General features: G+C 60.1%; 1 protein-coding gene across 4 annotated transcripts; it reads left to right on the top strand.

The window, feature by feature from the left end:
- Positions 1–96: 96 nt before the first annotated feature.
- ARHGAP45 (Rho GTPase activating protein 45) lies at positions 97–12423 on the top strand. 4 transcript variants are annotated; one of them, XM_055429274.2, is made up of 23 exons: positions 97–314; positions 1200–1530; positions 4473–4616; positions 4793–4877; positions 4973–5045; positions 5226–5292; positions 5392–5529; positions 5609–5673; positions 5884–5994; positions 6066–6146; positions 7756–7944; positions 8169–8306; positions 8397–8587; positions 8706–8830; positions 8907–8990; positions 9122–9226; positions 9339–9511; positions 9801–9989; positions 10083–10220; positions 10452–10678; positions 10762–10972; positions 11202–11310; positions 11680–12423. In XM_055429274.2, exons 1-23 carry the CDS (start codon positions 225–227, stop codon positions 12060–12062), a joined length of 3447 nt encoding a protein of 1148 aa, XP_055285249.2. In that variant the 5' UTR covers positions 97–224; the 3' UTR covers positions 12063–12423. The 4 variants fall into 4 exon arrangements, with proteins under 4 accessions (XP_055285249.2, XP_088694838.1, XP_055285248.2 ...); XM_088838712.1 differs by having other exon boundaries at positions 98–314; positions 1428–1530; XM_055429273.2 differs by lacking the exon at positions 97–314 and adding an exon at positions 419–535.
- Positions 12424–12612: the final 189 nt, after the last annotated feature.

The following is a 12612-nucleotide window of genomic DNA, read 5'->3' as shown; positions in this document are numbered from 1 at the left end:
GGGGAGGGTCAGGGGCGGGTCTGAGTCACCGCCTCCGGAGGCCTTTTCCTGTGGGGGGAAGCGCCCGCCAATGAGGGCTGGGCCTGTCACGTGAGCCTGACAGCTGAGGGGGTGGCCAGCGGCAATGTGGTCCCGAGGCCGCCGACACCAGGAGCTGTGGCACTGAGACCCCTGGCCTACTTCCCCCAGCCGGCCCCCCTTGGGCTTCTTGGGCCGGCCCCGCCATGTTCTCCAGGAAGAAGAGAGAGCTCATGAAAACCCCGTCTATCTCGAAAAAGAACCGGGCGGGAAGCCCCTGCCCACAGCCCTCGGGGGTGAGTGAGCCTCTAAGGGCAGCACGGAGCGGGCGGGGACCTTGGAGCGACAGCTGGGCAGCACGGGGACAGGAGGATACCCTGTGATCAGGCCCGGCAGGGCAGGGCCGGGCAGTGACATGCTGGGCCAGTGGCGGGGGGCACAGGCCAGCTACAGCCCCCACCAGGCTGGACTGCAGGGGCTTCGCAGGATGGGCTGGGATCCTCACATTCAGCTTACGGTAGGAGCCCTTGGGACGGCCATGCACCCTCCTACCCTGTCCAGTGCCAGCTGTGGGGTCCAGGGAGTGGTGGGGTGGGTACCAGTGTGTAGGTGCATTGGGCCTGGACTCCGTCAGGTGGGGGCTCAGGGAATTCGGGGTCTCCAGTCACCGTTAGGTGCGAGAGCTATAGCCAGGCTGTTAGGCAGAAGGTTTATAGGGAGCAGAGTGTGGAAGGAGACCCACGGGGGCAGGCCTAGTGCAAGCCTGGGGACATCTACAGGGCCGGCAGTGTCTGTGGGCTCAGGAGTCTGCTGGACCCTCAGAGGACAGGAACCGAGGAGGTATCTACCAATGAGTAGGCATCTGCAGTGGCCTCTACTGAGACAGCTCAGGAGACCCCAGCCCGCCCTCCCCGCCTCCCTCCCCTACCTCCGGAAGTGGGGCGCCCCTCCCCCACCCCGCTGTGGTTTGGGCAGAGACGTTGTTTGTGAAAGCTCCAGGAGAGAACGTTGGGTAACAGGTGTGGGAGGAGCACGACACCAAATCTCAGCCCTCTGACCTGTGGCCTCTGACCCCTATGGGGTCAGGCTGAAGACCCTCCAGAGCCCCACTTCACTTCCAGGGAAACTGAGGCAGGGCCCGATGGGCGCACCTGCTTTACCAGCTCCCCCCACCCTCCCAGGAGCTGCCTAGGAGAGACGGGGCTGATGCAGTGTCCCTGGGGCCTGGCCTAGAACCACCAAATGTGGCCTCGAATGCTAAGGCCATGGGCACTCTCAAGAGGCCCACCAGCCTGAGCCGCCATGCCAGCGCTGCTGGCTTCCCTCTGTCGGGGGCCAGCACTTGGACGTTGGGCCGCAGCCATCGCAGCCCACTGTCTGCGGCCAGCCCAGCTGAGGCACCCCTCCAGGGATCCTGCCCAGACACCGTGGAGGACATCTCCCACCTGCTGGCTGACGTGGCCCGCTTTGCCGAGGGCCTTGAGAAACTGAAGGAGTGTGTTCTGCGTGATGGTGAGAACTGGCAGGGACACCAAGGCCTGGGTGGAGGAAGGCAGAGTCAGACCTTAAAACCTAGGGGGTCAGCACAGGGTTGGAGAGGCTCAGAAGGAAGTGGTTGGGAGGGCTTTGTGGAGAAAGACATTGCAGCTAGGGTTCTGACTGATGAATAGGAGTTCAGTGGCAACTAGGAAGTAAAGGCATTGAGGTAGAGGGAATGTCATGTGCTGCTGCTGCTGCTATGTCATGTGCATAGAAACACAAAGTAGCAATGCATTTGGGGGAATAAGGTTCAGGTGTATGAAAATGTGTAGGGCTGAAGACATTGAAAATGGCAAGCAGAGGGACCCTGGATATTATCCTGAGGGTGCTGGGGAGCCATAGAAGGTGTCAGAGCAGAGGTGGAACAAGGTCAGATCTGCATGTTGGACTGAAGTGAATGAGAGGCAGGCTGAGGTCTGGACAGAGAGAGACTCAGGAGGGACGAGGGGCAGGACCGGCACATAAGCTGCAGGAGTGAGCGGGCTGTGGATGGCAGTTCCGTTTTCTCCACGCGTCCGCTGACAGCCCAGCTTCCTGCCGAGTTATTTTCATCTGCTTCCTGTTTGTCCCTGACAGCCAAGGAGGGCACTGTGATCTCTCCTGCCGGAAACCGCAGTGCCAGGACCATGCTAAACACCCTGGCCTGCTCCTTTCAGGTGCCCATTTTACGGATGAGGAAACTGAGGCTCAGGGTGGCCCCCTGACTCTGGCTCACCTGAGCCAGAGCCCCCGGGTTCACCCTCTGCCTGGAGAGGGACCTCAGCTTTGCAGGCTATAATGGGGAGCTCCCCTGCTGGCCAAGCCTCTGCTGGGGGGGGTGGGTGTCAGTTTGTGGGGTTATCTGGTCCTGGGGTGGAGCTGGACTTGTTTCCTGGGGAAACTCTCTAATCTCGGTTCCTTTCCGATCCTAGCGCTTCCTTGGAGGCCAGGCCTGGGCGGAGCTGAGCCTGTGGGCATTGTGCAGGAGGATGGCCAGGGCAGGGGCCCCCTTCTTTGCACCTTAGGGCAGCCCTGGGCAGAGGGAAGGGCCTGGAGTAGAGAGGATTTGGGTTTGAATGCCGGTGCTGCCCCTGCCGGCCTGGGAGACCCTGGTATTTCATCTGTGAAATGGGGCAATGACGCCCTGCAGGGATGCGGGCTGTGACCAGAGGTCCTCAGCCTACAATGACGGTTATGGGATAGCCAGAAGGCTTTCAGCCTGGGAGGCAGTGAGCGCAGGGATCCACGCGGGCCTGGTCTCCCTGCACCTCCCCACGCCATATACCTGGGCCCGTTTCTCTGTCTGCCCTTGGTAGCCCCATCCCGAATGGAGTCACGTCTCCTCGGGTCTGAGTCCTGATCCTAGAGTTTGGGGAGCCGAGAACCCGCCGCGAGCCGTCCGGGGGCGGAGCTTTCACTGGCGGGGGCGGGGTCTTCGGACCGGCCGGAGCCGGTTTGGCTGATGAAGACCTGGTACCAAAGAGCGTAGTCTGTCGTCCGCATTCACGATCCCCGCGTTCTGACGGTACACCATGTGTATCTGCGGGACGGTGCACCCCGCGCTGGACCACAGGCCTGTGCGCTGCCAGGCAGGGCCCCGAGGTGAGGGGACGGTGCGGGGTGTGGGGTGCAGGCTCTGGTCAGGAGCACGTGGCGCTCTGGGCATTTGCCGACCCACTGGGGACCCAGGGCTGCCGGGCGCTTACCTTGGCCGGTGCAGAGCTGGGCATGTCTGGGCTTCTCCAGAGTCCCACCTGCTCAGGTGGGGGTGCTGAGGGGACCCAGGTGGCCGAGGCCCAGGAGACACGAGGGGCGGGGTGCCTGGGAGGAATGTCTGGGGAAGGGGCGTGGCCGGCCTCCCTGGATTCCTGAAGCTCCTTCCGGCCTCCCGGAGTTCCCCGCTGATTCAGGCGCAAATCCTGAATCCGAGGAATGCTGGGGCCAAGGACTCCATGCTGCTGCTAAGTCGCTTCAGTCGTGTCCGACTCTGTGCGACCCCATAGACGGCAGCCCACCAGGCTCCGCCGTCCCTGGGATTCTCCAGCAAGAACACTGGAGTGGGTGCCATAGGGGTCTCCTTATCGGTGGGATTCAGTGGGGGTCCTCAGTGCTGAAAAGGGATCAGACACCTATTTCCAGATTCTGGTTTTTTTTTTGAGTATCACCTACCAGGCTGAGTCAGAAGCACACAGGTTGGGGAGGTACAGGCAGGCCCCTCCTGGGTGTCAGCAGGTCTGCTCATTCCTTCCGCGTCTACAAGTTTCTTCAGTTTTGTTTCCACCACATGGTGCATGTTCTGCCTGTACACTCTGCTTTTTTTCCAGTTAAGAATATCTGAGGAGGGCACTTAAAGTCTCTCTCAAAGATGTAGATCTGACCTTGACCTTTTTTTGCTCTAACACCTTCCATGGCTTCCCACTGACCTCGTGATAAAGCCAGGCAGTGTCCTTCTGTCTTCAGAGCTAGTGTAAATGGAAAAGTTGTGTGATCCTTGCAAAATGACTTCTCCCCTGTGTGCCTCAGTTTCCTCATCTTCTAAATGGAGGTGATAACAGTGCCTGCCTCATAGGGTGGCTGTCTGGAGAGAGATAATGGGGTGTTTAAGCCTCAGTTCCTAGGCTGGCAGGGCCAGGAGAGAACTGAACAGAGCTTTGCAACTTGGATGACAGTGGAAGGTTATTTTCTGGAGGGACAAGCAAAGGGTGTTCTAAGCAGGACTGTCTAGACTGACATCTGGCCGTTGTCGACCTGGCCAGCAGCCCAGAGAGGGACAGTCCACCCCACCCCACCCCCTGAGGTCACACACTGAGCCTCAAGCAGTTGCCTTCTCCCACCTCTGCCTCACTTTCCTCACCTGGGGAGAGAAGTGTTAGGGTTAGGTGGTTAGGTGGACAGGCTTTCCCTCCCTCCCTGCTCAAACCCACTCTATCTGGCAGAACTCCTTGAGGCCCGCCGGCCACTGGCCCATGAGTGTCTGGGTGAGGCCCTCCGTGTGATGCGCCAGGTCATCTCCAAGTACCCACTGCTGAACACTGTGGAGACACTCACGGCTGCTGGCACCCTCATTGCCAAAGTCAAAGGTCAGCCGGCTGGGACAAGGCACAGAGGGCTTTCTGTCTGGGAGGGCTTTCTGAAGGAGGGGATGTTTGAAGTGGGTTTTGAAGGATGCATAGGAGTGTGATGGACCCAACGTCTCCAATGCTCCCCCTTCAGTTAGTTGCCCTGTTGATCACCTCTCATCCTTGTCTGTCCCTAGCCTTCCATTATGAGTGCAACAATGAGTCAGACAAGCGGGAGTTTGAGAAGGCCTTGGAGACCATTGCTGTCTCCTTCAGCAGCACGTGAGTGTGGGGTAGGGGTGGGGAAGAGTGGGGTTGGGGAAGGGTGGGGACCCATGTGGACCCATGTGCCCCTTGACACTTGCCCCTCCACCCAGTGTGTCCGAGTTCCTCATGGGTGAAGTGGACAGCAGCATTCTCCTGTCAGTGCCCCCTGGGGACCCAGGCCAGGTGAGCAAGGGTGGCCTGCATATTGCTTGGGGTCAGGCTGGCAGAGCGGGTGAGTGCCCCTGTTCCCTCTGTGGACCATGGCCACTCACTCTGTCCAGGGGGATGGTGACTGTCTCCTGCAGGGTGGGCCTCAAACAGGGCCCAGCCCATGCTGGACTCACCCGTCTCCTTCTGATATAGTCCATGGAGAACCTGTATGGACAGGGGAGTGAGAGTGCCACCCCCAGCAGCGAGGAGTGTGATTCGGGTGAGTCTCTGAGCCCAGCAAGTGGCAGAGGACTGGGGTGGTGGATGGGAGGAGGGCTGGGCAGGGGCGGAGCCTGGGCTGAGGGATGTCTATATGCAGGCTGCCTGTCCCCGGAGGAGGTGGACACCCTGCTGCAGCGCTGTGAGGGGGGTGTGGATGCTGCCCTGCAATACGCCAAGAACATGGCCAAATACATGAAGGACCTCATCGGCTACCTGGAGAAGCGGAGCACGCTGGGTGAGAGCTGGGACCAGCAGGGTGGGGTCTGGCTGGAGGGCCCCTCCGCCCCCCTGTCCTCACACCCCTTCCCCTGCAGAGATGGACTTTGCCAAAGGCCTGCAGAAGATCGTCCAGAACTGCAGACAGAGTGTCATGCAAGAGGTGGGGAACTTGGGGGGAGTGTGTGGGTGGGTGGGGCACCGGGCAGGGTTCCTCAGGCCTGGCTGTGAGTCTCAATACCTCTAGGATGGACCGGAGGAAAGGGGTTTTCAGTCTCTACAAGGGCGGTTGAGGGAACAGGGGGGTGGCAGGGCTTCCAGGAGGGCTCCTGGCCCACCCCTGCGTGACCCTGACGCCGGCCCCACCCCACAGCCGCACATGCCCCTCCTGTCCATCTACTCACTGGCACTGGAACAGGACCTGGAGTTCGGCCACGGCCTGGTGCAGGCAGTGGGCACGCTGCTGACCCAGACCTTCATGCAGGTAGGCTGCGCCTGGGAGGGTGGGCGGAATGGAGGGTGCCGGGGTCCCCACTCACACTTGTTTTCCCCAAGCCCCTGAATCTGCGGCGGCTCGAGCATGAGAAGCGCAGGAAGGAGATCAAGGAGTCCTGGCACCGTGCCCAGAGGAAGCTGGTACCACGGGTGGGGCACGGGGGCTGGGAGGGGCCAGGGCGGCCAGCTTGCGCATGCGCAGTCCTCTGGTACGAACCCAGATGGTTTCCCGAGTTTTGCCGACACCGTGCAGAGTGCCCTGTGCCCACATGAGGCGGGTCCTGCATCCAAGCTGCTTCAGGCTCCTGACCTCCAAGCTGTGGCAGGAAAGGTCCTGGCCCTGGCCCTAGCGCCCCCCTCAGTGTCAGAGTTTGCTGTCACAGGGAACAGGGTCACCTATGGCTGCCAGGAGCAGGTCTGGGGTAGACCAAACGGGCTCATCCAGGTCTGGCGGATGCTCTAGGTTCTTCCTCCAGGTTACTCTTCTCACCTCTTTTTGGGCAGTTCCAAAGGCACTAGTATCTTTTGTGTTGCTTTTTAGGTGTGTTAACAGGGTTCGTGGTGAAACCAGCTCCAGTTAGTGGAGTCCTGCGGCTCTGTCTAGCTTAATGTCTGGCAAATGCCCCTCTCCCCAACTTTCACACTTGATGACAGCTTGTCGAGTACCCCATTTTGCTTCTGATCTTTTAAACACACCTCCACGTTCAGGGACTCGCCCCATCTCAGTCCACGTGAAACCCCTCCTGCCTTTTTCTTAGCTAGGCATTTTCAGCTACAGAGCCACATGGCTTATTTCAGTACATCCCTATTGATGGAGTTTAGTTGTGGTTGAGCTGCTGTTGTTTCAAACATCACTGCTATGATGAGCTTGTGCCCCAGTTACTCAGACCTGTGACCTAGCATTCATCTCAGATCAGTGCCCAAAAGATAATGGCTGGGTCATAGGGGATGAGTATGGGAGACTGACCTCCACAGCCACAGCCCTGCTGTTCCTCTTCTGTGAGCTCTCAGTTCATATCCTTTGCTCATCTTGGACTGGACAGTAACCTGTTTCTTATTGACTTACCGGAGCTTTCTACCTATTAGAGAACCCAGCCTTGGATGATACGTGTCACAGACTCCTTCACCCCCAGTTTATTGTTTTGATTTTTGATTTAACCTGTTGGCCTGTTTTCCCAGTTGAAACCCATGATTGTTAGTAGTAGTCTTTCCTTTTATGGTTTCTCGGTTCTGTGTCACATATGGAAAGGTCTTCCCTGTGCTATGTTTACTTAAACAAATTCTTCTATGGTTTCTCCTAGTACTCATATGAATTCTTATATGTTTGAGCTTCTGATGGTGTAGGCTGTAAGGTGTGGCCCCCAGAAGGCTCACTGGGTTTTAACTGAGTGCTCTTTGAGGGTGCCTCACTTCCTGTTTGGGCGACCTCACTGGTCTCATCTGTAAGAAGGGAAGTGAAAGAGACAAAAGCGCAAGTCACTGTGGTGGGCGTGGGTGTAGGTGTCAAGAGGATGATGTCGTCGGTGTCTCCTTCAGAGCTTAGCTGTGCCTTACCTTCCCCAGCTGTAAAATGGGCAGGCCAGATGCTGGCTCCTCCCAGGGTCCCACTATGAGTGTCACCGCCTTCTCTTCCACCATCAGTCCCGTTTGTTTCGCTGGCCACGGGATCTGTGTACAAGAGATGTGGGTGGCAGAGGTCTCTAATGTGTATTTCACTGACGGGGTCATCTGCTCACTGCCACACCCACAGCAAGAGGCAGAGTCCAATCTCCGCAAGGCCAAGCAGGGCTACGTGCAGCGCTGCGAGGACCATGACAAGGCCCGCTTCCTGGTGGCCAAGGCAGAGGAGGAGCAAGCCAGCATTGGGCCCGGCGCAGGGGGTGCAGCCTCCAAGACCCTGGACAAGCGTCGTCGCCTGGAGGAGGAGGCCAAGAACAAGGTGAGGGCCAGTGATGGAGGGCAAGGCCCATGGTGACAGATCCTCACGCCCTGTACAGAACTGCCCACCTCCGGTCCCTTGTCCAGGCTCTGCCTCCTGGCCAGAATGCCTTCCCATCCTTTTGTGCCTAGTTGATTTCTTTGTGGGGCCTGAAGATGCCCTGAGGGCTGAACCCTGGGCTAATGCTTCTCTGGGCAACCGCCCACCTCCCACCCCCACCCTAGGCAGAGGAAGCAATGGCCACCTACCGTACATGCGTGGCCGATGCTAAGACACAGAAGCAGGAGCTGGAGGATACCAAGGTGACAGCGCTACGGCAGATCCAGGAGGTCATCCGGCAGAGCGACCAGACCATCAAGTCGGTGTGCACTGGGGCTCCCCTGGAGAGGTGGGCGGAGCACCTACCTGTCAGGTGCCAGGATCGCTAGCGCTCACCTCCCGCCCGTCCGCAGGCCACCATCTCCTATTACCAGATGATGCACACGCAGACGGCCCCACTGCCTGTGCACTTCCACATGCTGTATGAGAGCAGCAAGCTCTATGACCCAGGCCAGCAGTACGCTTCCCACGTGCGCCAGCTGCAGCGCGGCGAGGAGCCTGATGTGCACTACGACTTCGAGCCCCACGTGTCCGCCAGCGCCTGGTACACTACCTTCTGCGCGTGCCCAGGGAGCCAGACTTCCTGCCTGAGATGAGGGCAGGGGCAGGGAGCCCTTGTGGCCCCCATCACAGCCCCCTCTTTCGGCTGTTGGTCCCACCAGGTCCCCAGTCTTGCGTGCTCGGAAAAGCAGCTTCAATGTCAGCGATGCTGTGGGGGCAGAGGCTACCGGTAGCCCCCCGGAGGAAGGCGGGCCCAGCGAGGGGGAGACTGCCAAGGAGCGCAGGGGTGAGTGCCAAGAGGGGATGCACGCAGCCCCCTTGTAGCCCCCCTCAGACCCTCACTGGGGATACCTCTTTCACAGGTGGGCGGGGCCACCAGGTGCACAAGTCATGGCCCACTTCCATCTCGGATTCGGAGGCCAGTCTGGACCCCAGCCCTGGCTCAGGTGAAGGGGCCTGTTGGGTCAGTGGGAGGTGGAATGCTGCGACCAATCCCAGGCTTCAGTGGGCTCGTTGTACAGCAGGCAGCAGGGGTGGGGGTGCAGGGGGAGTCTCTGACACCCTGTTTTCTGCTCAGAGGACTTTAAGAAGCTCGAGCGTATGTCTTCCTGCGGCACCATGTCGTCCAATGAGGAGCTGACCGACCAGGAGAGCAGTGCAGTGGCGTCAGCCTTTGATCAGGGTGAGGGAGCCTCTGAACGGGGCAGTGGGGGAAGGAGGGGTTTGGAGACTCTCTGTGGGTCTGGCCCTGACCTCCCTTGGTGACACTAACCACCTTCCCCCTCCCCCACCAGCTGACCTCAACGGCATGACCCCAGAGCTGCCTGTGGCCATGCCCAGCGGGCCCTTCCGCCATGTGGGGCTGTCCAAGGCTGCCCGGACCCACCGGCTTCGGAAGCTCCGCACGCCGGCCAAGTGCCGGGAATGCAACAGCTACGTGTACTTCCAGGGCGCCGAGTGTGAGGAGGTGAGTGGTCCCAGTTGGGTCCAGGGGAGCCAGGCACCTGGGTGTGCGTCCCACGTGGGGAGAGAGCACCTGCGGCCTGGAGGCAGGGCCAGAGGAGTGGGAGGAGCCCAGGCTGAAGGGTGAAAACCATTTCAGAAGCTGCACTGTGGCGGGGAGTTAGGGGTGGGGTGGGGTGTGTGTGTGTGTGTGTGTGTGTGTGCACATGCGCTGAGATGAGGCAGGAGATGGAGCCAGGGGTGTCTGAGCTGGACCTGAGCCAGGAAAGGCTGCTCACACTGCCTACTCCCAGTGCTGCCTGGCCTGCCACAAGAAGTGCCTGGAGACCCTGGCCATCCAGTGCGGCCACAAGAAGCTGCAGGGCCGTCTGCAGCTCTTTGGCCAGGACTTCAGCCATGCTGCCCGCAGCACCCCCGATGGCGTGCCCTTCATTATCAAGAAGTGCATCTTTGAGATCGAGCAGCGGGCACTGCGCACCAAGGTGATCACCGCAGACACCGCAGCGGGGACTCCAGTCAAGAGACTGCACAGGGAGGGAGAGGCATGGGCCCTTGCTGACTGTAGGCTTTCATAGGGCATCTACCGGGTCAATGGGGTGAAGACACGTGTAGAGAAGCTGTGCCAGGCCTTCGAGAACGGCAAGGAGCTGGTGGAGTTGTCGCAAGCCTCGCCCCACGACATCAGCAATGTCCTCAAACTCTATCTGCGCCAGGTGAGATAGATGGTGACTGGGTAGAGCAATTCCTAGGCTGGATAGTGAGCCTGCTGGGGGCGTGACCAGCGCTAGGAGGGGGCGTGGTTGCTAAACTGGGGCGTCGTCAGTAGTGAGTGGATGGGACCTGTGCCTAGAGGTGGGACTGCTGTCAGGGGCGGGGCCAGTGCAGGACTGGCAGTCAGTGGGCCAGGCCCACTGACCCTCCACACCTGACCTGCCACCCTGCAGCTGCCTGAGCCGCTCATTTCCTTCCGCCTCTACCATGAGCTTGTGGGGATGGCCAAAGACAGTCTGAAGGCCGAGGCCGAGGCCAAGGCAGCATCTCGTGGTCGGCCAGATGCCACAGAGAGTGAGGCTGCGGCCATGGCCATGGCGGGCCGGTTGCGGGAACTCCTACGGGACCTGCCTCAGGAGAACTGGGCCACACTGCGGTACCTGGTGCGGCACCTGCGCAGGTGAGGGCTGCGTCGGCCGGGGTCAAGGGCGGCGGGGTCCTGGGAGCTGCTCACACCTGCCCCTGCACTCTGCAACCCCTCAGGATCGTGGAGGTGGAACAGGACAACAAGATGACACCAGGGAACCTGGGTATTGTGTTTGGGCCCACGCTGCTGCGGCCCCGGCCCACTGAGGCCACCGTGTCCCTTTCCTCGCTGGTGGACTACCCCCACCAGGCCTGCATCGTGGAGACCCTCATCACCCACTTCAGCCTGGTCTTCGAGGAGGAGCCCGAAGAGGCCCCAGGGGGCCAGGTAAGGGCCCCACTCTGGACAAGGGATACAGGGCTCTGAGCATGGTGGGGGCTAGGAACCTTGCTCGCCCATGGGGGGATTAGACAGGGGTTTCTGCTGGGAGATGTTTGGCTTGGACAGGGCTGTCCAGGGAAATTCAAGGCACATTTTAAGCAAAGAACTGGGAGTAAATGGAACATGGCATGGCCAGAACCGTGGCGCTTCCCTGACCTCTCTCCTGCTTCTGCAGGATGGCGTATCCAGCCAGCGACCCGAGGTGGTGGTCCAGGCGCCGTACCTGGGGGGCAGTGGCGGTGTGGCCTTTTCCTTGACAGAGGAGGCTGAGGACGGGGGCCTCGGTGAGTGGGGTGGCCCTGGAGGTGCTGGGCAGATGGTGGGTGATGTAGTGGGTCAAGGGCTGCAGACTGAACTGTCTCCCCGGACACAAGTGTCACCTGTCTTTAATCCGATACAAACCCTTGCAAAGAGATGCCCTTTCAAGGTGTTTTGCCAGCTCCAAGAAATAAGTACCCAGAAGTGGAAACAACCGCAAGTGTCTGGATCCTGCACCTGACTTGAGAGGGTTCTGAGCAGGGAGACAGGCCTGGTGGGGGGCTGGGGGAGCCTCTTGGTGTCACCAGAGGTGGATGACCAGTGGTTCCACCCCTAGCTCACAGGCTGTCCATCTGTCCCTCTGTATCTCTGTCTCTCTCCCTTGGACTTTTCAGAACCCCGCGTCGCCTCCAACGACTCCGACTCAGAGCTGGAGGAGGCCTCAGACATGCGGTCCCCAGCGGGTGGGGCTGCACTGCACCGGCTCAGTTTTCTGGAGAGGCAGGGCGGTGAGGCAGGCACAGAGGGCAGTCAGGGCAGCCGCAGTGGCAGCGAAGAGCAGCTGGGCGCCACAGCCGGGGAGTATGGGCCTGGGGCCTGGGAGGAGCCAGCCCGGAGGCTCTCTGAGTACAACACCAACCAGTGCAACAACACCAGCCAGTGCAATGCCACCAACCGGTGCAACAGTGTGGCTGCAGCTTGGCTGCCGGCTGTGAGGCTGCGTGGTGGGCGGCTGGTAGGGGGCAACAGCTGCAAGAGGCAGCCGGAGTTTGTATAGCTGGGGTAGCTGGCAGGTCCCGCCCCTGTGGACACGTCACTGCGAGGCCTCTCCTTCCAGCCACAGTAGCCAGGGCATTACTGATCCGCCTTCCCAGAAGCTTCTGCCTGCACTGCTCTGCACCCCTGCTCTCAGACTTGCTGTGACGGAGGACCCTGCCCACCCTAAGCCATGCCGAGGAGGTCACAGGGCACCTGGGAGGAGGGCTGGACGCCTTGTGGACAGTGGGCCGGCTGGCCTAAGATGACCTGGCTTTTACAGAAAAGTGGGTTTGGACACTGGTGTTAGGGTACAGGAAGTTCCCACGATGGAGTTTTCCAACATGTACTTTCTTTTGCATACAATAAAGTCTTCAACCTGAGCCTGCCTCCTCTGGCAGCAGCGGCCTGAGCAGTGGTCCCAGCTCCTCGCTGGGCCTGGGGTGGTGGGGGAAGCTGTGAATAGAAATTGAGCCCAGGTGGCCATGGGGACATAGACAGAAGGCACCACTTCCCTGCACTCCTGGCTCAGGAAATCCACGTGAACTGAAGAGCCTCAGGCAGACAGTAGC

This window comes from Moschus berezovskii, chromosome 8, assembly GCF_049115385.1.
Source record: "Moschus berezovskii isolate FMDL1 chromosome 8, NW_MosBer_1.0, whole genome shotgun sequence".
Lineage (NCBI taxonomy): Eukaryota > Metazoa > Chordata > Mammalia > Artiodactyla > Moschidae > Moschus > Moschus berezovskii.
The sequence above is the reverse complement of the archived record's forward strand: the minus strand, read 5'-3'. Positions and strand labels throughout refer to the sequence as shown.